This window comes from Seriola aureovittata, chromosome 3 (genome assembly GCF_021018895.1).
Source record: "Seriola aureovittata isolate HTS-2021-v1 ecotype China chromosome 3, ASM2101889v1, whole genome shotgun sequence".
Lineage (NCBI taxonomy): Eukaryota > Metazoa > Chordata > Actinopteri > Carangiformes > Carangidae > Seriola > Seriola aureovittata.
This window is the reverse complement of record NC_079366.1, coordinates 11,426,856-11,451,479: the sequence shown is the minus strand read 5'-3', so window position 1 is coordinate 11,451,479 and position 24,624 is coordinate 11,426,856. Positions and strand designations below refer to the sequence as shown.

The window sequence follows — 24,624 nt, the reverse complement described above, 5'->3', positions numbered from 1 at the left end:
GCCACAATCCCCGTGAGCCGCGTTGAGATGCGCATTCACACTGAGCTGCCAGTTTCCTCCGGAGGACGGAGCCGCTCCAGGCTGAATTACATGCGCAGTCCTGCCGTGAATCACACATCACCACGGCAACCGGCGCTCACACCGAGTCCCCGTCAGCATCAGCGAGGTCCGATCCCATCCACAGGCGACCGGAGAGCACAGAAAACCACAGTAAGTTTATATTCTCTTCTCTTCAGTATATTTTCTGTGACTGCAGTGGTGTCTCTGTGTATTGTAGAGGCGTGTTTACGGGTAAAAAAAAAAAAAAGAGCCCAAACATCTGCGGAATATTTCGCTATATATGAGAGATGTTTCTTCACATGATGCGTTTAATGGCTTTAGTACAGGTAGTTCATGTTTTTTCATCTGCTTTATGGAATGAATGGACGAGCATGCCACCTTTATCTGGATGATGAGGCTATGTCTCTGTGACAGGCTGAACTGCGTTGTAATTTGCGCTGTACCTCCACATTATATAAGAAGCTACAATTATATAAGTATGTTTTGATTTTATGGCTTTGGGCTGTTTTAATTAAGTCCTCAAAAGAAGCCCCCTAATTTAGAAAATGTACAGTGTGAGATTGAAAATCATCCAAGTAGCCTATATGCAAAGACTGACTGATATAACACTTCATTTAGAGCCATAATTACATAGAAAATAGTTTTTTTATCAGCCCTTTATATCCATTTCATGTGTGGCTGCTGTATATCTCGGCTCTCTGATTCCTCTGGTTACATAGCCTGTGTATCTTGTTGCAGCAGTCTTCAATGCAGCAAGTTCGGATATGCATGGCCAGTGAACCCTGAAGAACTTTGAGAAGCACAGCCTGCAAACAGCCCGCTCTTACCTATTCCTAACACCATGTGTATTCACCTTCAGAAAGCTGTGTCTTCACTGCCCCGTTTGTTGATGAGTGTATGTGAAGGTACCCTGATGAATTAAACTGTAATGTCGTGCCATCATTCAGATATCAGCAGCCTTTTTACAATGGATAAAATTTAATTAAAAAGTGGTGGCTATGCGTGTAAAAAAGAAGTCATCTGTAGCTCTTTCAGTTGCTGGACTTGTTCCCTGTCAGATTGTGGGAGCACTGGGTGTTTGACAGCAACTCTCGCCTCATTTGTTAATCACAGATTCAGCATGATTCATCGTACCCACATTTCACTCCAACTGTGGGGAAGAAAAATGGTGGTCGAGCACAAATGACCACTTAAACTGCCCACTCACCACACAAACCAAGGACAATTTAATCTTGAGTAATATACCGAATTCAATATCCATTTATTTCAAACTGAAATCAAAATTTGAAAGAAATACATGAACAGATTCTGCAAAGGAAGACACATCTTTGTCTTTTCCACAATATACAATAGAGGTGATTATTTTGCACCTGTATTCTTGATTGATTGGTTTGTAGGTCTGGTGAAAAGTCCAAAATATCAAAATTTCAGAATTAACACTCGTTTTTACATTCTGTTTTTTTTTTTATGAAATAATGCCATATAGTTTCTAAACCAACAGAAAAGCCTGAAATTAAAACATAAAATCATCAATGTTATCATACAGGGTTTCCACTTCATGACAACCTATAAACTGTATATACTTCTTTAGCAAATCACTCAGTTGACATGTCCCGTGGCCTTTGTTAATGATCCTGCATCTCCTTTATCAAAAACACATTTCCTGTGCACCGGGGATTTCTCCTGCAGCATAAAAACTGTAGCTCTTTGCCTCCTGGTGTGTGTATCATCACTGTGAGTCACTGGCGTCAGTGGGCCCGTGGGGTCCTTGGCTGGGGGAAGGTGTTGTGTTGCAGTGTGTGAATGAGATAAGTGGCTCCTCACCTCTTCCCTCCACTTTTAGATGATCATTTGATCAAGGAGAGAAAATGGAGTATTAGCGGAGCAGGGAGGCGTTCAGAGTCGTGCTGGTGCTGGATTTGGATTTACATGTTGATGACAAACATTAATAAGACGCTGGTGGAGGAGATGGGGCTGAGTTATACAAGATGAATCACACACAGTAGTTATGAAACATGTTTATTCTAGACTGATGGGTTTGATAAACAGGAAGACAACAGGCTTCTCTGTGAGTAGGGCCGCAAACACAGAAGTCTGTAGTTATTTAAATACGCCTCCACTTTAATACACATAATTAGAATTCTGCTTACCATAACTTGATTGAATTAGTAACTAGGCAATTGTTAAAGGAATAGCTCAATATATGCTTGTGTTTGTTTGCTGTCCTGCCAGGAGTTAGATGACACTCTTTTGTCTCTATGGTCAATAGGCTATGAGAGATGAAACCAGCAGCCAGTTAGCTTAGCTTGGCATAAAGACTGAAAAAAGGGGAAAACAGCTAGCCTTGCTTTGCTCGCACATAAAAAAATCCCCCTCTCAGGACCTCTGAAGATCACAAATCAGTACACTCTATCTCGGTTGTTTAATCCATGCTAAAACTAAAGTGTAAAAACAATACAATGTGGTTTTACGGGATGGATACAGTAGCCTATGTGTCTGGCTTTTTCTTGTTGCCAGGCAACCAGCGCGAGACTTCTCCCCAGTCATTTTTATACTTCAGTTTTAGTACCAGATACAAATAAGTTACAAATATACACAGTGTTTTTCTATTATGTAGAATGTATTGTTTGATTTAACAAGCTAACAAGACTAACAACTTTACAGCCATGATAGCAGCTCAGTGATGCTGTGCATAGGCTTGCCTTGAGCTAAATACTAACATCAGCATGCTAACATGCTCAGAATGACAATGCTAAGATGCTGATATTTAGCAGGTGTAATGTTTATCATGTTCCCATCTTACTAGCATTTGCTAATTAGCACAAAACACAAAGTACAACTGAGGCTGATGGAGATGGCTCTAATTTTGCAGGTATTTGGTCACAAACTAGTCTAGTGTACTAGATACATCTGAATTTTGACTTGTTCATGACACCAGATAAAAAGTCAGTCCATGTAAGATATTTGTTGGACCAAAGTGGTGGACTAACCAACATTGCTATTTCTAGAGCCATTCTCCTAGCATTGCTGAAAACTGAATTTTGTTTTCAGAAATACTTTTTCTTGGATTCTTCTTTTGGTGTGGTCTATATTACTCCCACCGTGTCCTATTTTTACACATCACACTGTCATTTTATCTGCCGTCCTACATATCCTGGCAGGACCCTCAGTTCAAGCAGTGCTGTCACATTTGGTCACAGCACACACAGTCTGAGTCAGTCCGACTTGAGCTGTCCATCCCTGCTTTCCAGATCCATCCAGGCATTTTCAGGCAGCTGAGCAGCCATGGTGAAACTGGGCAGTAATCTGTCTGAGAAGCTGGAGAAGCAGCCGTCTGCGGACGACGGCTTTGATAACATCCCCCTCATCACACCCCTGGAGGTCAACCAGCTCCAGCAGCCATTCGCAGACAAGGTAAGTACAGCGTGTGTTTATGTGCCTGCCCACTTACGTTTTGTTTTTCACTGAAACACTGTGTTTCTAAGTTGCACACCAACCACAACAAAACCATGCATTACAGCATTACAGAAATAGCCAACAAATTGTGTCTCGCTGCAGAACATGTCTGGTCACACACCATTAAAATTAATGTGGGCGTACTTACCTTTCCAGCATAAGCCCCAACACTGAGACTGCTGTATTTACCTTCCCTTACTTACTGTCCCGGGTTAAAACCATGGCATCAGCCCATGCGATGTAAGCACTTCATCGAATGCATAATGCACAAAGAAAGCTCTCACAATCATATTTTGGCTGGATGATGTACTCAGCAACACAGGATGTTCCACAGGCTGATTAGAAGGTGTTAACACATTAACATAAAAAACACTTTGTAGCTCCCAAATATGTGTTTAAGGCACCAATTTGAACTGGTTGCTTTTGCAAATGATGCACATGTATTTTTAGACATCCACAACAGTGTTTTCAGTGGATAAACAAATTGCTAATTAGGGAATCTGAGATTTTTTTTTCCAGGACAGTCACAGTGAGAGATCATTGTTTCTTCTTCAGATCATTGTGAAGACATCGACACAGTACCAGCTGCAGCAGAGGAAGAACAAGCTGTACGTTCCGAACATAAAGAAACTGAATATCAACTTCTACAGTGATGTTTCAGAGAAAGCCAAGGTACAAGAACAACTTGACGACAGGAAATCTGCACAAATTCTTATTTTAGGATAAGTCTGGCATTATTTTAAGTTTTTTCCTTGTTAATTCCACAAAAAGACTGAAACCATCAATTAATTGATCCTATTAACAAGTATTGTCTGGGTATCTCCTCTGTGCCGCACAGCTCCATAGTTTTTCAAAAACTATGGAAAACACATCAGTGTGGCTCACAGCATTACACTGGGTGACATGGAGTCAGTCCCACATATGCCGTACCAGAGCCTTAAATACTCACTGAAGCACCAAAGAGGTATAAATCTGCAGCTGAAAATTGCCCCCAACAGAACACTGTGTTCTCTGTATATGGAGGTATCCAACTGTTTTTATGAATGACATTTTATATTCATTGCCTGTTCTTGAATGTTTACATCTTCCGTAGGAAACCCCTGGGGTTGGGGTTATGGAAATCAGAAAGTATAGGTTTTGGTCTTTTTGTGGAATTTGACAGTAACCAAAATTATTTTACCAGCCTTTAAGTACTGATGATGTTTGTTGCTGAAGTGTTGTATATATGCATATAGATATATATGTGTATATTATATATGTGTGTGTTCATGTGCATGTTGTCCAGATCACAGGTCTGATCCTCATCACTTTGGCCTTCTTGACCAGCCTGCTCCTCCTGCTTATGTACAAAGCCATGTGGTACGACCAACTAACCTGCCCAGAGGGTTTTATCCTTAGGGTAAGCACACACAGGCATGCACACACACTTGTACTCCCACCCACACACACACACAAAAAAAGATAAGCTCACATACACAGGTCATTCATGTCATTTTGCAGTTTTGGTGAGTTTTTGGATGTCATGTTCACTATACCTGCTAGAACTGAGTGTAGAGCGGGTCTAGACCTGCTCTATTTGGAAAGTGCCTTGAGATAACGTATGTTGTGAACTGACGCTATACAAATAAAAATTGACTTGACACATGCACACAGATGCATAAACTTGTAGATTCACATGATCAAAGGAAAGATAAATATCTTTCTGCCACATTGTCTTCCTGTAGAAAATCAGAGACTAACAAAAGCAGCTCACATCAGTGTCGTCCTCGGACATCAGCTTCTTATTACATTATTCAGGCTGTAGTAGGCTGTGCAACATCCACTCAAAGGGCACTCACACAGTCTACAATACAACTCATTTGATGCCCTGTTTCTCGGCACACCCTCACATCAGTCACTTCAGGAGGATTCTCAGAAAACTGGAGATAGAAAAACCCAAACTCATTATCTCCAAATGACACCTTGGAGGCATCATGTACCGAGCCAGCGCTGCCACGCATGTTAGTTAAAGAGCCTGTCTCGCAAAGGAAAATGAGAGATCGGGAGAGACAGAGAAGAGGAGGAAGAAGGAGGGAGAGGGAGCGACACAGCTCGCTTTCTGGTCAGGCAGAGATTGGGACGCCTGCCTGTGAATCGGAGGGGTCTTTAATTAGGGCTGAGCGTGACTAAACTGTGATTAAAGGCTTAACAGTGAGGGGGGAAGCAAGGAAGGGGAAGGGGGGGGGGGCCTTCCGGCAAGGCTTTTGAAGTTTTTGCCGGTTACAGTTGCTTTCAGCATTTTTTTTCTGTTAATGTGTTGTTGGAGACATAAAAAGAGGAGTGAGGATGGAGGGTGGCGTAGTCACTGCTGTGCTTTTGAGAAGTTCGGCTCCTCGCTGTGAGAGAGGGTCAGGTAGTGGATCCTCCGAGGGGAAACGCCTGTGAGGTCAGCATAACTCAGTGGGCTCTTTCCAAAATACAACATAAACAGGGTGGACATTGAGTTTGCTTTATTTAATTTACCCAAGTTGTCTCATGCTGCACAGCTTTCTCATGCTGCACAGCTTTCCACACTTCAAAATCTCTTGGGATATCTTGCAAAGGATGCTTTTTCCTTAAGTGAAAACAGGGCTGAGCCTGGCAACTGTGGTGTATTGGTAGGCTACTGTGAGTCTTTAACTTCATCTGTGCACTGGGATGAAGAAAAACTCCTTTGTCAGAAGGCATTTTCACTCCTTTGATCTGACTTGTAGAAACATTTGTTGTGCAGATTATTAAAGAACAACTCATTTTGTCCATCACACAAACATTTGTTCTCACTTGTTTCCCGCTGGTGGAGAGTTGCAACAGGCCCCACAGATAAAAATCTGTTTTTTTCCAGTGCATCTTTGACTTTGTAGTCATCAAGACTTTATGATACAGGTTTCTGTTGATGCAGTGGTTTGAACAGCATTTGTGCAACATTTTATACTGTTGAAAGTTGTTAAGACAAAACACCCATTGCCAGTTTTACATCACAGGAACTTAAAAGCCTGTGATGTAACTTTAAAGAACCTGAACATTTAAGAACTTTCTTACTAACAAATCAGGACTTTTCCGAGACAAACATTTACTGTTGTTTTGTCCCTCTCTGCATTTCAGTCCGTGATGTTTGATAATCGTCTTTCCTTTTCTTAATACTGTGTTTCCTTGCACTGTTATGCATTTTTCAGACCTTTTAATATGAGCTTGAAACTTCCTTCTTGCCTTTGGAGATTGTTTGACAAAATAATCTTAAATGAAACTTTACTTTGTAGTTTTGGAGTCGAAGATGAGCTAAGTCCATGACCACTGACCAAACTCCATCCGCTGATGAAGACCATGCGATACAGTTGAAAGCTCTATAGCTCTATAGAGCAGCCAAACTCATATAACTATTTGACATGTCCGCAAATAAAATGTGAACAAGGAACACCCACCTGGAATCATTTTTGATTAATTTGCCATTTTGACCCTGAGACTTTTTTAAAGTTTTGACCTTGACATAAACTAAAACACAATATACTGAGGACTCTATGGAAACTGTTAATGTTCACGCGCATCTTCAAACGACGATGATTTCACCTCTCTGTTCGCTAAGGCTTCATTTAACTTAGACAAGCTGTTAGATTTTGTCAAACAGAGCCCGTGTTGACCCTCTGCTGGAGACTTTCTTCTGTGCTGTTAATGTCGGGGCAGTCACCTCAGTAGAAACCAATGACAATATTCTTTTCTTCCTGTTGACACAGCAGAAGCACTGCACCCCGGCAGCTCTGGAGATGTACTACACAGAGCAGCAGCAGCAACAGCAGGAGCCAGGGGTCCATGGCGGCACCGACACCGGGCTGTACGCTGCTCTCAGCCACCTCAACCAGGTCAAGAGGACTGGACCTGAGCTGCCATCGCCATGGCTACCAGTCATCAGCGCTCTGAAGGAGGCTGAGGTGGCAAAACAAGTCAGCGAGCCGCCAAAAGGAGTGCTGGAGGGAGAGGAGTGAAGGGTCTGATGGAAATTCAGATATCAGAGGAGGAAATGGTGATGGGCAGTAACGTAGGTTACTTTTTGTTTGTGTGTGTGTGTGTGAGAGTGTGTGTGTGGGTGTGTGTTTTCTTTTTCCTCTCCCAGACCAGTCCATTGACTCTTTTGTCTATAGTGGTGCTCCTAAACCTTAAAAGTATTTGAATATCTGCCAAACGGTTGAATCAACAACGTAAAGAAGTTCAATCAACTTCAATCCACTATATTCTGTTAATATTTAATATAAGCTAATACCCAACTGTGGTGGTGGTGTGTGTGTGTGTGTGTGTGTGTGTGTATGTATGTGTGTGGCGAGTTGTTGTGGTTAGAGGCAGGAATGTTATTAAAGTGTTGGAGAATGTGCCTGACTTTTACAGTGTTACTGAGTCATGAGAAAACACCGCCAACTGCGTTCTGTGTGTGTGTGTGTGTGTGTGTGTGTGTAGTATACAATCGTGTAAATACACTGTAAATGCATATTTACATTCATGTGCAGTGTGTGTGTGTTTGTGTGCATACACTGTATGATTTGTGTACTTGTCTGAGAAAGTTGGAGGTGAGAGAAGCGAAGCGAGGTGAGACCTCGGAGCAAGAAGTGAAGATAACAAGTCCTCATCACTCCATCTTGTTATCTCACCGTCTATTCATTTAGTCTTAGAGGGGAATGTATGAAATCAGCAGTGAATGTGCTCACTCTTCATCCATTAAGACAAGGAACTGTAATTGTCCATTTTAATATTTGATGGAATGAGTTGATTCCTGATCTTATTATCTCAAAACTGAAAATGACATTTCTGTAAAATTAAAGTCTGCTGAAAGTGTGTTTTTAAAGTCAACTCTTACACAGCAAGTTACTTGAGTTACACAACAACAATCATTCTGTCTGTTTTAAAATAGAGTCACACAGTGGCTTTGGAAAGTATCAAATGATCAGAAGTCTGTAAAACGTGTTTTTTTTCTTGGGTTATTGTGTGTGGAGTTAATCACCAAAAAGTAAATTTAATCCATTTTAAATTAAATATAAAACACAATGAAGTGTGGAACAAGTAAAGCTGCCTGAATACTTTCCCAAGCCACTGAACAAGTCTTCATTTGAAGAATCTTGTCACGTTATATTCTCTGTGTGTGACTTACTGTAATTATGGATGAGACTTGAGAAGTTAATGTATTATTACAAAACCTCTACATTTCCGTAATGCTATATGTTCATGTGTGTAAGGTGACTGTAAAAACTAGCCAATTATCCTCCATCCAAGTTTTGTCATTAATTTTGTTTTTGATTTACGTTGCTGTCAGTATTCTGTAAGAGCCTTGTAAATCAACATGTACACTGTAATAATCACAGGGTTAACTTGTCATGATCTTTATATGAATGTAGCTGCGTTAATCATGCAAGAGATGTAATTAGTGCTTAGAATGTACTACCTAAACAAGTCTATAGTCTTTACATTTTTCTATTTATTTCATTAACAGACTATTTATGTGTTTATTATTTGGTGTCTTTTGAATGGAAAACCCGTGGTTGCAAATTTTGAAGGTACTGTTACATACATTTATTTTAAAGAGAGGAAAAACAATCATGTGAAGTTCATCTCTCAAAAAACAGCTATTGTTGATTTTTAACAACCAGAAATGAGAAAATTACCTGACAAGTCTTGTAATTTGTCTGACTGATCGTTTCTCTTTGTCTTGCCATTATGGCGGAAATCTTATTTTGAAACAACAGTCTGCATGTGAGTAGGAGGAATGTGAGATCACAGCACAGCTTGTCCCCCGGGTTCAAGTGCCAAACATTTACATCAGACCCATCTGCTCTGATGTCACTGACTGCACAGGAATAAATGACTTAAGTGTTGAGCTCTCTCTCTCTCACCGTGAGCCTCGTTGATTTGGATTCATTGCCTCTAATGAGCAGAATTAATGATTCATCGAAACTGATGAAATATTGGTGGTTGGATTTAACAAAAAACATTCATGAGCTTTTCTTTTTTTTGTTTTAACCAAAATGCTGCAGGAACTTTACAACTTAGAGTATTATCAGTAGTTGAATGTAGCTAAGTACATGAGTTCATCATGTGCTTTGTAGGTGAAATCATTAAAGTATAGCTATCAGATAAATGCAGGGCCTGGAAATACTCATGTAGCTATTATACATATGTACACTTTGGGGTACTTGACCTCTTTATTTTATGCTACTCTCTATGTACACTTCAGAGGCAAACTTTTAATGTACTTTTTACTCCACCACATTTATCTGAAGTTGGTGGATGTACCTTAAGTAAAAGTAGCAAAACCACAAGTTGAAAATACTCCATTAAAAGTAAAAGTCCTGCGTTCAAAATTGAAAAAGCACTAATTATGTAAGTGTGCCCATTTGCATTTTAGTGTTGCAGTAAAGTAGTTACTATAAAGCAACTTAAACAGAAATATATTTATTTAACAGGGTTACTTTACATATTAGATACAGAGCTTATAATATAAATATGACTTGTTGTAGATTCAATTACCTAACAACATAAAGAATTGTTTTATTCTCTCCACCTCAACCAGCTGTAAAAGTAAAATGCTGCTTACACATTAATGCGTCAATAGTGACGATCAAACACTACAACACACACTTAACAATAAGGTACTATATTGATGAGTAATTTGAAAACACACCAGGATATACTATCTTAATATCTGCTAATCTGGCTGGTGGAGTGACCTACTAAAAACCCTCCTCATGAGTCATTCCTCATCAACTCTGAATCAGCTGCTGAGCGGCACAAACTAATAATGACTAATTAATCACTAATTACCTCAATTAGTTACTTTCTTTGCCCCTACAAGTAAAGTGATACATCATCCTGAGGAGTTACAAGTAAACCTTCATTACTTTATGATTGTCTTATATCCTTTTTCTGCAGCCTCAGGTAAAATAAAGAATCATCCTATTAAACTAATACATAGCCACTGTTTTTTTTTTTTTACTGATAATCTTTAATTAGTTCCTTAATGACAAACCAGAGACAGGATGATTCATAATATGATAGTTCCTGATTTGTTCCTCACACGTTCTTTTGTTTACCGTATTGTTGAGTATTATATAACAAGGACAAGGGCTGTTCTGCTTAATGATCAATATTACTTTTTGATACTTGAAGCACATTTTCCTGATAAAACTGACATAATTTTATAAAAAATTTGTAATGCATTTTTACAATCTTGAATTGCAACTTTTGTTTAAGTAAAGGATGTGAATACTTATTCCACCTCTACTGCAGCTACAGGAGAGAGCGACGTCATGTTTTTGTAGGTTGTTTTCTTTTTCGAAAAGAATATCTTATCCTAAATAACCAGCAGAAGAAAAATGTACAGCTCCTCTTACACTCTGTTGCTCAGAGATGATCAGTATGCATAGAATTCAGAATATGATTCCTTCCATCTCCTTAAACTTTAGTTTAGCAATTCAAAGCCAAGCCACATCCTCTTTCTCTCTCTCTCTCTCTGCTGGGTTCACTGCTGAGAGCCTGTCTGCATCTCATTTACACTCACATATTTTCACACCATTGCTCTAAACCCAGGGATGTGTGTGTGATGTTTTTGCACGAGTGTGTGTTGCCTTGTTAGAAGTGTGTGTATGACTATGAAATCATTAACCTACAGTCATGTGTGTGTTTGCTAAAGTTTGTGCATGTGTTTTTGTGTTTCAACACGTGCATCTTTGAGCTTCTGTGTCTGTTAGAGTGTGTGTTTATGCCTTAGTGTGTGTGTGTATATGTGTGTGAGCCCATGCTTGGCTTGTTAATTAAATCTACATTACGCCCTGTTTAGCCTTTAGGGTTTTTTCTTCTCTCCACTGTTACTGAGTGACATACTTAAGATGCTGTTGGCCCAGGGCATGGAACTAAATAAAGTGCTAAAAAATCTTTATTAGGGCATTTACAGATCCCATGCTTGGTCAAGACATAGCATGTTGTGCCAAAAGGCTTGGATTCAGGGCCGGGGGAAAATCACGTAAAATCACCCGAGTAGTCACGTAAAGGCCGCCAAGCCCCATTTTCCTGCTTTATAGCATCAACAGATCTGAACAGTAAAATAGCAGGTTGGCTTTTTAATTTGTCCTGACCATTCGGAGTCCCCCCCTTCCCCAGCGCTCCCCCTGAAGACTGGGAAGGAGGGCCGAGTCAAGAGGCATTTAGCTGTTAACATCCCACCGGAATCAGATTCCTCTGAACCCTGATGTCACTCAAATGTTGGGGAGAAGGCGGGAGGATTCGTGGTGATGTAAGTACTGTTTTCCTCTTTTTCTTTTCCCTTTGTATCTGAAGCTGATCAGCCAGGTGTTAAGATGCAGCTCCTTCTGAAACGGTGTCGGTGTTTACAAAAAAAGGAAATTACAAAAGATGTGGATCAAAGGTTCAGGAAGGAGTAGAAAACAGGCAGAAAGGTGTGAGAAAGAGCAGGGCCTGTATTTATCCAACTGCCAAAACTAAAGTTTTTGAATTAGGTAAAGTAAAATAGTAAAAATTTAATATTTCTTCATATTTGTTCACAAACTCAAAGAAATAGTTTCACATTTTTGGAAATACACTTATAGAGTTAGATGAGAGGATTGACACCACTCTTATGTCTGTACGATAAACATGAAGCTACAGCCAGCAGCCAATTAGCTTAGCATAAAGATGGGAATGTGGAAAAAGCTAGCTGGGGTATTTCATGGGGGTTGGGGGCTGTTGCCAGGCAACCAGTGGAGATTTTAGCATAACTTCTGATAAATGACAATTATTTGTGTTTACACTCTGTTTTCTGAACAGTTTAAACAAACTAGATACAATGAGTTAATCAGTGAGCTTTAGAGTTGGTGATATCTTGGTTTTGATGCCACTGGACAGAGCCATGCCCGCTAGTTGTTTCCCCTTGTTTCCACTCTTTGTGCTAAGCTAGGCTAAGTGGCTGCTTTCTTTGCCCTTAAATTTAACAGACAGATGTGAGAGTGACATCAATCGGGCAAAATATTTGTTGGTCATTTGGAGTAATAAGTTTGCAGAAGCAACGTGTGGTGTATAACGGTGAGTATAGTTTTTCTCTATTATTTGCTTTTGATTTGAACATTCAAAAGGATGTTTAAGCAATTTTTTTGTTATTTATCACGTGTGAAAGATACACAAGAATAAAGCTTAATATTAATATTAATTTTGTTTTGGAATCACTTCCCATACATATTCATTATCTGCAAGATGGTTATCATATGAATTTTCTAATGTTCCTCTAGCACCAGAAATTCTTTCCTGTTCCAAACTGGTTTTGTTTTTGTTTCCAGTCAAGCCAATTTCCAATTATTTCATCCCTTTTGATCCAGTGATATATATGTATTATGAATATATTATTAGGTTGTTGTTGTTAAATCTACATGTTAATAGCTGGTGGCGATATAAAATATTTCACACAAATAAAATTTATGTTTTAAGTATTAAAATTATCTATTCTTTACAGAATGGAAGATGAAGGGTAAATCCTTGTCTCTGATTAGCTGTTGCTGTTTAATGCATACATGTGAATAATCATGTGATTACTTGGCAGTTAGTCTGACACTTAACTCTAAGTATAAATGTGCCTTATTCTTTACTCTCAGCAAAGAACTTTTTTTTAAGTTGGGTCTTTATAGAATAGAATTTAGAGAAAGCGTAATTGTTTAAAAGTTTGATAAATAGGAGGTGAATGTGAGGAATAGAAAAAGAGACAGCAGAGAGACGGAGGGAGAAACAGAAGAAAAAGGATGAACAAGAGAGAAAGAGCAGATGAGAGGCGGCCAGGCCTGGGAAGTGAAGGCGGGGGGTGAGGGTTTGGGTAGAAGAAGAGGAGGCGGTGGAGGCCAAGAGGCATGGAGGAGGTGGTGGTGGTGGTGGTGGAGGAGGAGAAGGAGGGTGAATCCAGGCTGACCCCAGTGTCTGTGTGTGTTGTTGTGTGTCTCAGTGGGTTTCTTCTGCCCTGGCGCCAGCTGGAAATGCCTCCACTAAGCAGAGGCAGTACACACATCATCCTCCATTCAGTCCCCTTTGATGGGAGTAACACTATACATGCCCAGCGTGCCTCACAGATCCTATCAAGCTGCTGTTTAAAGGGCAGCAGCGAGAGCCAGGGCAGCTGATCATAACTTATCGAGCGCTCGGGCGCACTGTCATCCAGTTTCGTTGCTGTGCGGAGCAAATAAAAGCTCGGACAATTGAGGAGGTTTTGTAATAGGAGTGATGTTGTCGTTACAGTGGTGGAGGTTTCATGAGGTTCGCTGCCACCTAGGGGTCATCTCCCATGGTTGCAGAGAGGAATGTGGTCTCCTCTGCTTATTTTGAACCACTTGTTTGATAAACAGAATTTAAGCGGTTTACATTTTCTTAAAAGGATTTAAAGTCACAAGTTGTATATATTGTTGTTTTTTCACTTTACAAGGAACTGTCCATACCTTGAGTACCTGCAGTCGGATTAGTCACAGTTGCTCTTTAAAGTTGATCCTCATGATGGTCTTTTTAAAATGACTCAAAAGCCATGAAATTAGTTATTAGTTTGTTATCCTGCCGTGATGTTGCCCTCATGCAACAAAAACCTCGCCAGTAAACAATTATCTGACAGACACAGAGATGTAAAGGCCCAAAGCTGCAGCCCAGACATGCCGTGAGGAACAAAAACAACGGGATTTGCTTAGCTTAACTTTAGTTTGCTTTGTTCTGGCCATTACAGAGCCGAAATATTGTCATTACTCATAGACCAAATCATTTTACGACATCCTGCAATTAAACTTTAAGCTAATAGGTTAATGGAGGCAAATGGAGTTTGAACACTGGAAGTTGGTTTCTATTAGTGATGGCATTGCAGGGAGAAGTGCACTGTTGCATGCCTTGCACACACACGCACGCACATGCACACACACACATTTTTCCTTTCTCTCTCTGCTCTCTCTCCCTCTCCCTCTCTCTCTCTCTCTCTCTCTCTCTCTCACACACACACACACATATGCAAACACAAACACAGAGGACAGACTGGTTTGATTTAGGTTTTGCGGTCCCCTCCCGGTGCAGCCTCAGACAGGCAGAGAGGACCAGAGCGCAGTGAACTCCAGTTCAGCCTGAGCCCGGCTGTCTCTGCTAAGCTTCAAGTTGAAACCCTCTAAATTGGGTTTAATCTGTGTTTTGCTTTGCCAATTATCGACCCGCAGAGCTGCATGGCAAATGGGGATGAATGAGCTTTAGATGGGCCTGGTTGAGAGGAAGGTCATGGTGTGATTAATGATGATCTGCTGAATCCATGACTCGGCCGGCTAAGACGTAGCAGGGGATGAGTTATCAACAAATGAACATCTGCAGGAAAAATGCAGAGCATGATGCAGCAGAAATGCAGTTTGAGTGATGGAAACTCTGAGTATAAAACAAACTCAACATCAAACTGTTACTTAAAACCGAAGTGGGTTTACCAAACAGTACATTTGTTTTTCAATCAGCATGGTTTCTAAACGTAATCAGACCAGAGGTCTGGTTTGTGTGTCGTAATACCAGATCTGTGGTATCGGTAATTTTATAAAGATGAATATACTGTCTATGAGCATAACACCTATTATAATCATCACTGCTAATTACACTGTGGTCACATCATAGTGGACCTTGTCAAAAAACCTAATGACATCTCATTTCTACAACTTTGAAGTATTCATATATTTAACTTGTTGGACAGGTCACATTCTGAATTTTGTTTAGCAAATTTGATTTCACCCATCATGACGAATACTGCTTATCCTGTGGAAACAGTTGTGTGAGGTCTTCTGTGGCTCTGAAGTGAGCTTTCCAAAGTTTGAAAAAATAACGCAGATGAAAGATGCCATTGAGCTGCATTATGGGAAATGTAGGAGCTACTATTTTTGGAGCTTGACGTAATCTACAGATGAAAAGTCGGTGTCTGTCGACTTCTGCTGCTTTGATGTCTCTTGTCCCTCGACTTCATGGAAGTCCAATACCGACCCACTGTGTGTCCCTGCAACTGCAGAAGACATGACTTGTTTATGTAGCTTATATCACTGTAATATATCTGCAACTAATGATTGTGGTCATTATAATGTTCAGATGAATTTGGTCTATAAAATGTCAGATCAGTGACAAATTGCTTGTTTTGTTTGTTAAACAGATTAGAACCCAAAGACATTCAGTTTATAAGACAAATAAATCCTCTCATTTGATAAGCTGGAACAAGTTTTATTTTGAAGAATGACTTAAACAATTATCAAAATAGTATGATAAAATAGAATTTAAATTAATACTAAATTAATAATTTTTCTGACATTCAACTATTTGATTAATTGACCACTTTTTTCACCTCTGTCCATTTTATTAAAGAGTTTTGCTTGTGGTCTGTCCTGATACATTATTGCTGTTTGTGATGTCACCTACGTTAATATATCGACATGAAGAACATTTATTAGCTGTGTCAGAATTCAGGGGCCGGATCTTCTGGAGGACGCAGTCTACGAAGGTGTGGCCCTTCATAACCGTCGTAGAGCGCCAAGGCAGAACAGAAATGAATACGATCGGATTTTACGGAGGATTTTCGCTTTGCGTCACCAGCAGTGCCCGTTGTTGTTGCTCGTGTTGCAAAGTGCCACTTCTGTCACCTAGCAACCTTGACAAAATGTGACTTTTTTTTGCAAAAGCTTGATGTTTTAAGGCCCATGGTTTTAACAGTTGTACTGTTAAATCTGTTCTACTGAGCTGAAACCCAATACTTGCATTTAAAAGTGTAATCCTCTGGCTCTCTGTCGGTGTTGTTTGCTGCCATTTTATATTCATTACTGGCGCACAATGAATCTTGGGATAGGTTGGGCCTTCTTTTCCTGGGCAACGAAGGATCCACCCATTGGAGCCTTCTTTGCCCAGGAAAAGAAGGTCAGATTTGTCAGTCGGAGGAGCCTTCGAAATGGGACAGCCTAGTCGCTCCATTGTGACGTAATTGATAGATGCGGGCTCTGAATTGAGACACAGCTATTGATGAAGTGTCTGTATCTTTCTCTTTATTCCTGGATGTCCTCTCTGACCTGTCTCTATCTCCCTCTGTGTTTCTTCATCTGTCTCTGTGTTGACGCACAAACGATATTTCAACTTCCATCGCTTGATTAAAGGAACACGTCTGTATTGTTTTCACTGTACCAGACTACTCAAGTGTTAATTTCTCTTTTACTGTCCATAACATAGAAAATAAAGATACTGAAATCTCTCCCTATATGCTACATAATTCACTATTTACCTTCTGACATTTTATTTGTGTAAACTACTTGAAAATGCTGACAATGACACAATGCAATGCTCTGACTTTGGATGTTTGATGGGTGTAAAAAAAAAAGTTGTTTACATTTGTAAATGTCTGGAATCTCAATTTATCTGTCTGTCTGTTTATCTGTCTGTTTTTAATGTTCAGAGAACATTTTCTTATGCTTCGTCATCATGTTTTAACAGAACTGACTTTACTTTGCCAAACTTTATATTTCTGCTAACTTTCCCCAGCTCTGTTTTCACCAAGGTGCTTGATGTTCCTCTACATCACTCATCTCTGACTAAAAATACACAACAATCATGTAACTATAGCATCCCGTGTTAAATGATAATGATATATTTGTTTCCCTCCCAATATTGTTGCATGCTTAGTTATTGAGCTGGCTGCTTGTCAGCTCTGAATGCACTTTACAGACTGACTCTGAAACCAACTCTGAGCCTGCATTAGCCAAATATTCCTGACAAAACTGAATTAGGACTCATCAGCATAATCTTCAAAATTAATCAAATCAGATTTCCCTTGCTTTTTCTTCATGACCATATATCCAAGAGCTGTTTTGAGGGATATGACAAGTTTGCCAGTTTCCAATGAGCAGGGTGGGGTGTGCATGGGTACAAATTCTGGGACCCCTGACAACATCTCACAACCCCCAACGAGTTTCTAATCATTGACATGTTCCAGGGACCCCGTCCAGGAACTGGGCTTCTCGAAAAAGGCGTCACAATCCAAGAATCATTGAAAACCATCACATATGCACCACAACCAAATGATCATTTATTTATTTAACATTTTTGTACATCACTGATAATTCTGGAGTAGCCACTAAGTGACATCTCTGCTCTTCATTAAAACTCACAAATGGTAAAAAGTTGAAAATGTCAAAGGGAGAAAATGCAGCTTCTGTAGCAGCTGTGGTTTAACTGACGCAGTTACATCCACCATTTTGTTAAATCTGTGACCAAGCAAAGCCACTTTTATCTACTCCCCAGAAGCATCATCTGCAGGTACAGTTATTATTACAGCTGTTCTGTGATTGGTTATTCAGTAGAATTTAGCTTTCCTATCATCAGTTTAATGCTAATCAAGTTAGCTGTTAGCTTATGCTGTCTGAAACTGATGTATTCTATTCTTCTTAGTTTTACCCTTGTGGACTGTGTATGTTCATCAGATTGATTACTGCGCTGTACTTCCTTATGTTGTACAGTGTTGTATGTCGGTTTCCATTCATTTAAAAAAAAAAAGTAAAAAATCATGTAAAAGCTTTTATGGTTGGCTGAGGTGGAGAAGTTGGAGAAGAAGCAAAATGCGACAAAGTGCAATGGAAACAGACTTAGCGAATAAACCGTGAGATACATGAAGCACGAGACGTAAAGGTCCGCTGAAGAGACCGAAAATAGGGATGAAAACATCACGTGAGGGGAGCGATGCTGAGACTGTCACAATCCTCAGATGAATACATGGAACAAATGTAAATAACATATTTCCACCATATTTTCTACATTGTTTTAACTGTGTGATGTTTGACTAACATTCTCATTGCACCTTCGTTTTCTGCAATGGTTTTCTGGCACCCAACTGGAACTAGCACCGCCAGCTGTTTATCTCAAAAAAACAAATCCTAGTGCTCACATAATAAAAGTGGATAGACACACATGTTAATTCGCATTCTCTTTTGCAAATTGTCTCGAAATTCAGTTGAAAGTTGCGTTACATTTGGACGTGAGTCTATTGTAAATAAATGTAAAATTATGTAAAATGTAAATATTTGACAGCCTTAATTTTATGAATCCAGTTGCATTGTTGCTTGTATTCATTTTTATAGTACCTTTGGTGTAATTGTTCTTTATCAAATCCCATCGTTTTCTGACTTGCAACGATGACTGAACTACTGTTTTCACATTTTCACGGTAACTTCCAGTAAAGACCTCAAAGGCAAATCTGCTGTCTTCAGCCTTTATTGGAAGTGTGTTTAAATCCCACATATCCTGTATGTAATTACCACAAGCAGCCTGACATGACGGGCTCTTCCAAAGCATTTCCACAATTAGCAGGTGGGTCCACTTCACTACACCCAGTCTCAGAGGTGGTTGCACTTTGCATACCTCAACACGCTGTTGGTTGCACTTCTGCTCTTTATTGTCATTATCATGTAGAACATCAGTTAACAGGCAGCTAAGAAGCAGATTTTTGCAGGATTAACTCTGCTTGCAGCTGCTGACAGATTCCCTGAAATCCCTCGGTGGGGTGACTCAGGGCCGCTTACACACTGAGCCGACAGTCGGCAAACCCCACTGAGATTCAGTTAAAGCTGACACAGAGCGGCTCAGCAGCAGCACTAACTCACACTGCACGGGACAGCAGTGGTTCTCTGGTTATTAGGCGACTACAGTTTCACCACTGGATCTTCTTATTGCAGATAATATATCATTTAAGTTATTCTCCTATGTAATGGGAATGAAAATGTCACTGTCGATAGAAGGTGGTATTCCACGCTTCTGGTTCTGGTTACATGGTGTAGCATGGAAGGCAAATGTGAGACAAGAAAGAAAACAAGAAATTCTTGTCCAAATGTTATTGAAATTCATAAGACAATCTCTTGAACAAGATTCAGTCTTACTATAAGAATCACCCTTAACCTCACTATAAAAAAAGATGTCATGTCATGTGCTCATTGCCTCACAGTGGCCTAATTCTTGACATGTTTTCACCCCTCACTTCATTTGACAGTGGTCAAACCAAAGAAATACTTTCAGGAGAACACAATAAATTTGGAAACGATGATGAACAACTGTCAACAAATAATGACAGTCGCTATTAAAAACCGAAGCGACCCTCTCGCCACAAACCTCTCTCGAGGGGGACAAGGGAAGCCAAGAATAAATTGCCTGTCTGTAGTCATTTGAATGCAACATTTAGCTGTGATTTATGTGAAGGCAGAAAAGCATTATGAGAAAACATTTTCCAAGTGCAACAGCTTGCAGCAATTTACATTATATGGGGGGAAAACCGCTGAAACAAATATTTGACTGGCCTCCATAATGAAATGGGTATATTTATACACATTGAATTGAGTCAAAGGCTCTGTAACGAACGCATGGCTTCACCAAAGACCTTTCTGCCTTCTTGTTGTAAACATTTTACTGATGCTACAGGGGCCTCGAATGAAAGTTATTAGAGCCATAATTCTCTCAGCGGGGCCAAGAGATACAAAGATAATCGTCATGAAGAGAGAGAAGATACGCTAGAGGGAAATCAACGCTGTGTTTGTATCTGAGACAGAAAGAGTTTCAGAGATCTAGAAATTCAATTTCAATTAGTTCCAGTTAAGAGAAGTAAAGCTGAAATAGATTTGCCTTTGCTATTCTAATTAGCGTGCCGACTGTGTTACACTTTAATCTCTGAAAAAGTTGATGAGGAAAAGGTAAATATATCTGCAGTATATTTCCCCAGAGTGACCCCGATAATTGAATACATATAAGAAGTTTCACTTTGAAATGTCCAGTATCCAACCATTTAGAGAAGAATTAAAATGTTCAAAACACATGCCCACATCCTTTTTTTTTTTTCCTTTTTCTTTTTTTCTTTATGTTGTGTGTTTTGTCAACAGTTTAAAACTTACAAATGACGAGTGATTTATAAGCTGATTCAAGTATTTTTTGTATGTTTAAAGCTGCACTCATCAATATCTTTATGTTAACATTGGAACAAATGGGTGTGTGCAATGTGAGAGGTGTCACTTGTAGTGATGTACCCACTGAGAATGAATACAATGCTCTGAGTATTGAGCATCTTTCAGCTCATTGTTTTGTTTTTACAAGCCACAACTTTACAGTTTTGGTGAAGTCTCATCGCTCTCATCAGTGTAGTTGAGAGCAACGAAACAGCTCTAAACCCCACTGTAAACAACCTGTTCTGCTCCAAGCATGTAGACATTGTTTACAGAAAGTGAACTTAGTAAATAAAATATTTGAAATTCTAAACAAAGAAAACATTAGACAGTGTGTTTTTTTTTTTGTTTTTTTTTCTGTTTCTGATGAACATTTTCTGAGGGTGTTCTGTGGATGTATCATGACCTCTGTGTTTCTAAAATCCCAACACTGCCCTGTTTGTTATAAGAAAGTTTATTGCAGTTACAGTTAAACTTCCAGTAAGAGCCATCGTAAGACATCCGAGTCTCCTTAGCAAGGAGTTACAGATGGCCGACAGAGGTGTAGAGCTGTCTTGTCCCTGTTCAGTTCGTAATTTTTGATGAAGCCACAAACACACACACATACACACACACACACACACACACACAAACGAACAAACAAAGACACACATTTGTTAGCAAGCATGCAGAACTTCAGCTCTCTTCATGCCCAGGCGAGAAGACACAAACGCAACACCCTAATTAATATGTCACAGAGAAAATATTTTAATGACTTACAAATGGGGGTGACTGCACACTGCCCTGTGCCATTTATTTACAGTGAGGCTGAGACTTACTGGCATGAGGCAGCACATACAGCAAATTCTTAGACATCTAAATTAGAGGGGGCCCGGAGTGTCGTGGCTTCAGATACATGTGTGTAACCCCTGTGGTCCCCAAGCCCCCTCCTTCAAATTTGCGTCTTTCCTAATCAGTGCCAAATGGAGATTTTTTTTTTTCCTCCCTCGCTCTCCTGCTTGATAAAGGCAGTGAGAGAGAGAGGAGGGAAGTATTCAATGAGAGCCTTCCATTTTTATTTTTTACAGCCGCGTCACATTCAGTGCCCCCCTTCCCCTCCCACCCACCACATAAACGCAGCAACTCTTACAATTACTGACGCTTTCATGTGTCCCAGTCAGCGGTCGGAGGGGAAGGAGGGCCAATTGCTTATAATTAAGAGGTATTTGTTTGGGAACTGAGGGGTGCTAAATTCTTCATACACATGGCACTTTTTTGTCATATTAGCAACACTGTAGGACAAAAGCTCCAGTGCAAATGTAGGACGAAAACTGAGCTCAAGAGTTCGTCAAGAATACTTTAAGCTCTCCTTTTCTTAGGGATATTAACGTGATAATGTATTCTAAATGTAATTTGAAATCAAATTAAAGTTGTTACCAACATTTCTGCCTATTCCAAGAAAAACAAGGTGTCAGATGTGCTGTTTAAAGTGAACATGTTGGATGGAGGGTCTGCACAACCATTACTGCACTTTTAATCTCATTTGCACCTAATGCCACAGTAAAAGAATTCCACACTTCACCCAGCATATGCTAGTGATTATTAATTAGTGTTTTGCCTGCATTTTAGGTAATAATAGAGAGAACCAGTAAAATTGTGAGCCCTCATACCCAAGGCAAATGCCTACAATTAAAGTTTACTATGTGTTTGTTTTTCAATAGATTTTTAACGTTCAACTGATGCAACAACTTGGCAGACGCAGAGTCGGAGCAGCGAGAGTTCCTCCTGCAAGACAAACAGAGCTGCAGCGAGTCTGAACGAAGGAGAATGAAGCAGAAGGACGGTGGCTCCACAAACATCTTTCTCACTGGTGTCTGTGAACCGGTCAAGGTGAGCAGGAGGAGGGAAGAACTGGGGAGAAAATGGCAGTTTATTGATGAAAATATCTCACCAGGTCAAAAGTAGAAACAAGGAGCTTGAGATGTAAAAAAATATACGTAAAAATATATGTATTTTGAACCAGTTCTGTACATATACAAACAAACAAACAAGTTGTCTGGGATTTTGACCAAAATATCAAATCTTAAATAAATCTGTGAAGAAGTATCATCTGTGTTGCATCCAAAAACTGTTTGAGTGCCCATGAAATGAACATGAGCAAATAGTTTACTTTCAGTCTCTCACATATAAACAGTTGTGCTGCTGTAAATGCTAACTACAGCAACAACAAATGTGTATTAATACGCTTACCATTGTTTGAGTATCATTTGCTAAAAACTAAAGTGCCCGCTTGCTTTAGAAATCTTTTTTCGCTTATTAATAAAAATGAAAGTATGTCTTCATCTTCAATGGGAATGAATGGGTTTGAGGCTGAGAAATGGACTAACATAGGTAATATTCCTTATACTCTAAACAAAGCAAGTTAAAACTTAATGTACCCTGTTGATTCTGCTTTTCATCCATCAAGGCTTTAGCAGCACATGTGCATCTGCCATGTGTATGTGGTTTTGAGGAGTATCCTGCTGCAAACGCTGAACGAGAGTATAAACAGAGGGTCACTTCTCTGCTCATCTCAGTCGCTCAGCTGATCGACAGAGAGGGCGTCTGATTCTCTGCTTGGTGGTATTGCGTATTAGTGTGTGTGTGTGTGTGTGTGTGTGTGTGTGTGTGTGTGTGTGTGTGTGTGTGTGTGTGTGTGGGAGAGAGAGAGATAGTGTGAGGGGGTATTGCTACCATAGCACTGTCAATTGGTCCTGCTGACATGGCAGAAAACCGTCTGGGTCACAGAGTCAGCTGGCACCAGAGCTAATGGGCCTGGCCTCTGTGTGTGTGCGTGTGTGTGTGTGTGTGTCTGAATGTGGACACACTAATGGTTTTGTTGCATGCATGTCTATTCAAATTAATCGGTGAGTGTGCATGCAGATACACATTAAAGGTCTGTGTGTGTGTGTGGGTGTGTGGGTGTGTGTGTGTGTGTGTGTGTGTGAGTCCCTCCCCGGGCCCCCCAGCTCTGCTCTCCATCCACAATGAGGCGCGCTCTGAAACGTGGAGCCGCGTGATGACAGGCTGATCGGCGGGGGACAATGCGCTGTAATTTGTGAGGGGCCTTGCCGTGAGAGGAATGATGGGTAATTAAGAGGAAGACACTGAGAGGCACGGCGGGGGCTCGGTGACAGGCGACAGGTCATTGGCTGTGTGTACCGACAAGCCAACAAACCCTTCTCTGGTTCTCTCATAACAGCCTGCTCCCCCGCACTGTTTCACACACACACACACACACACACACACACACACACACACACACACACACGCAAACACACACACATATACACACACATACCTGACCTGCTGCCCCAACTAACTACATACCACATACTGATACTGTGTTAGTAACCAACACACTATAGGGAGTCAATATCACCACACACTGTGTGAGTGTGCGGTGTTTTTCTTCAATGCGAAGTCTACGTATTTTAATGATACTTGCAGTTCTGGCCATTATTTCTCTCAGTTCTGATTGGACGACAAACATACGTGTATTTGGAAAAAACACATAAAATTACTAGTTACTAATAATCCCTCATTGCTCTGAAATAAATGTTGTGCATGTTCAACTACGGCAAGCAAAGAAGGTCAAAGTTGAACAAGGACAGTGGTCTGCTTTTACTTGTTGAGTGCAATGTTATTATTATCAATAGTAACGATGGCCAAGTCATGAAAATAAGAACCTTGATGGAATAAATTTGAAGAACTTCAACATGCCAATTTCTATGTTGCGTTGACAAACATATCTTGCTTATTTAAATACACCCAGTTGTCACTTTATTGGGTCCACAAAGCTAAAGCCAGTACAGACCAATTCAACACGCTTTCAATGAACACGACTGCTGCAAAGGTTTTTGTTTCAACTGTTTGAGAGAAGTGTTCATTCAGTGATCATTTTGGAGATGCTGCAGTTTGTGGTGCTGTTGAATTGTACTTCATTCATTATACTGACAGGTGTGTCTTGTTGTGTCCCCTGTGGCTGAGTGTCATTGATGTCAATGGTGATGTAAGAAAATCTACCATCTCCAGGTACGACAGTAACGTGTGTGTGGAAGCTGCTGTATGCTCGATGGTAATGAGTAACACCTGTGAATGTGAGGAAATCCCA

At 40.2% G+C, this 24,624-nt stretch overlaps 1 protein-coding gene across 2 annotated transcripts; it reads left to right on the top strand.

Annotated features, from left to right (window-relative positions):
- On the top strand, positions 1–9,386 carry caly (calcyon neuron-specific vesicular protein). Of its 2 annotated transcripts, none has more exons than XM_056372788.1 (5): positions 1–210; positions 3,312–3,474; positions 4,072–4,188; positions 4,802–4,915; positions 7,266–9,386. In XM_056372788.1, the coding sequence occupies exons 2-5, from the start codon at positions 3,346–3,348 to the stop codon at positions 7,509–7,511; spliced, it is 606 nt and encodes a 201-aa protein (XP_056228763.1). In that variant the 5' UTR covers positions 1–210; positions 3,312–3,345; the 3' UTR covers positions 7,512–9,386. The 2 variants fall into 2 exon arrangements, with proteins under 2 accessions (XP_056228763.1, XP_056228762.1); XM_056372787.1 differs by having other exon boundaries at positions 5–210; positions 7,263–9,386.
- The last annotated feature ends 15,238 nt before the right edge of the window (positions 9,387–24,624 follow it).

What these genes read in the sequence shown, in the direction of transcription:
- caly (XM_056372787.1), top strand. Translation starts at nt 3,346, where the DNA reads ATGGTGAAACTGGGCAGTAATCTGTCTGAGAAGCTGGAGAAGCAGCCG. An exon ending in ATGTTTCAGAGAAAGCCAAG is followed by an intron (nt 4,189 to 4,801) that starts GTACAAGAACAA and finishes CATGTTGTCCAG; the next exon opens with ATCACAGGTCTGATCCTCAT. An exon ending in CAGAGGGTTTTATCCTTAGG is followed by an intron (nt 4,916 to 7,262) that starts GTAAGCACACAC and finishes CTGTTGACACAG; the next exon opens with CAGAAGCACTGCACCCCGGC.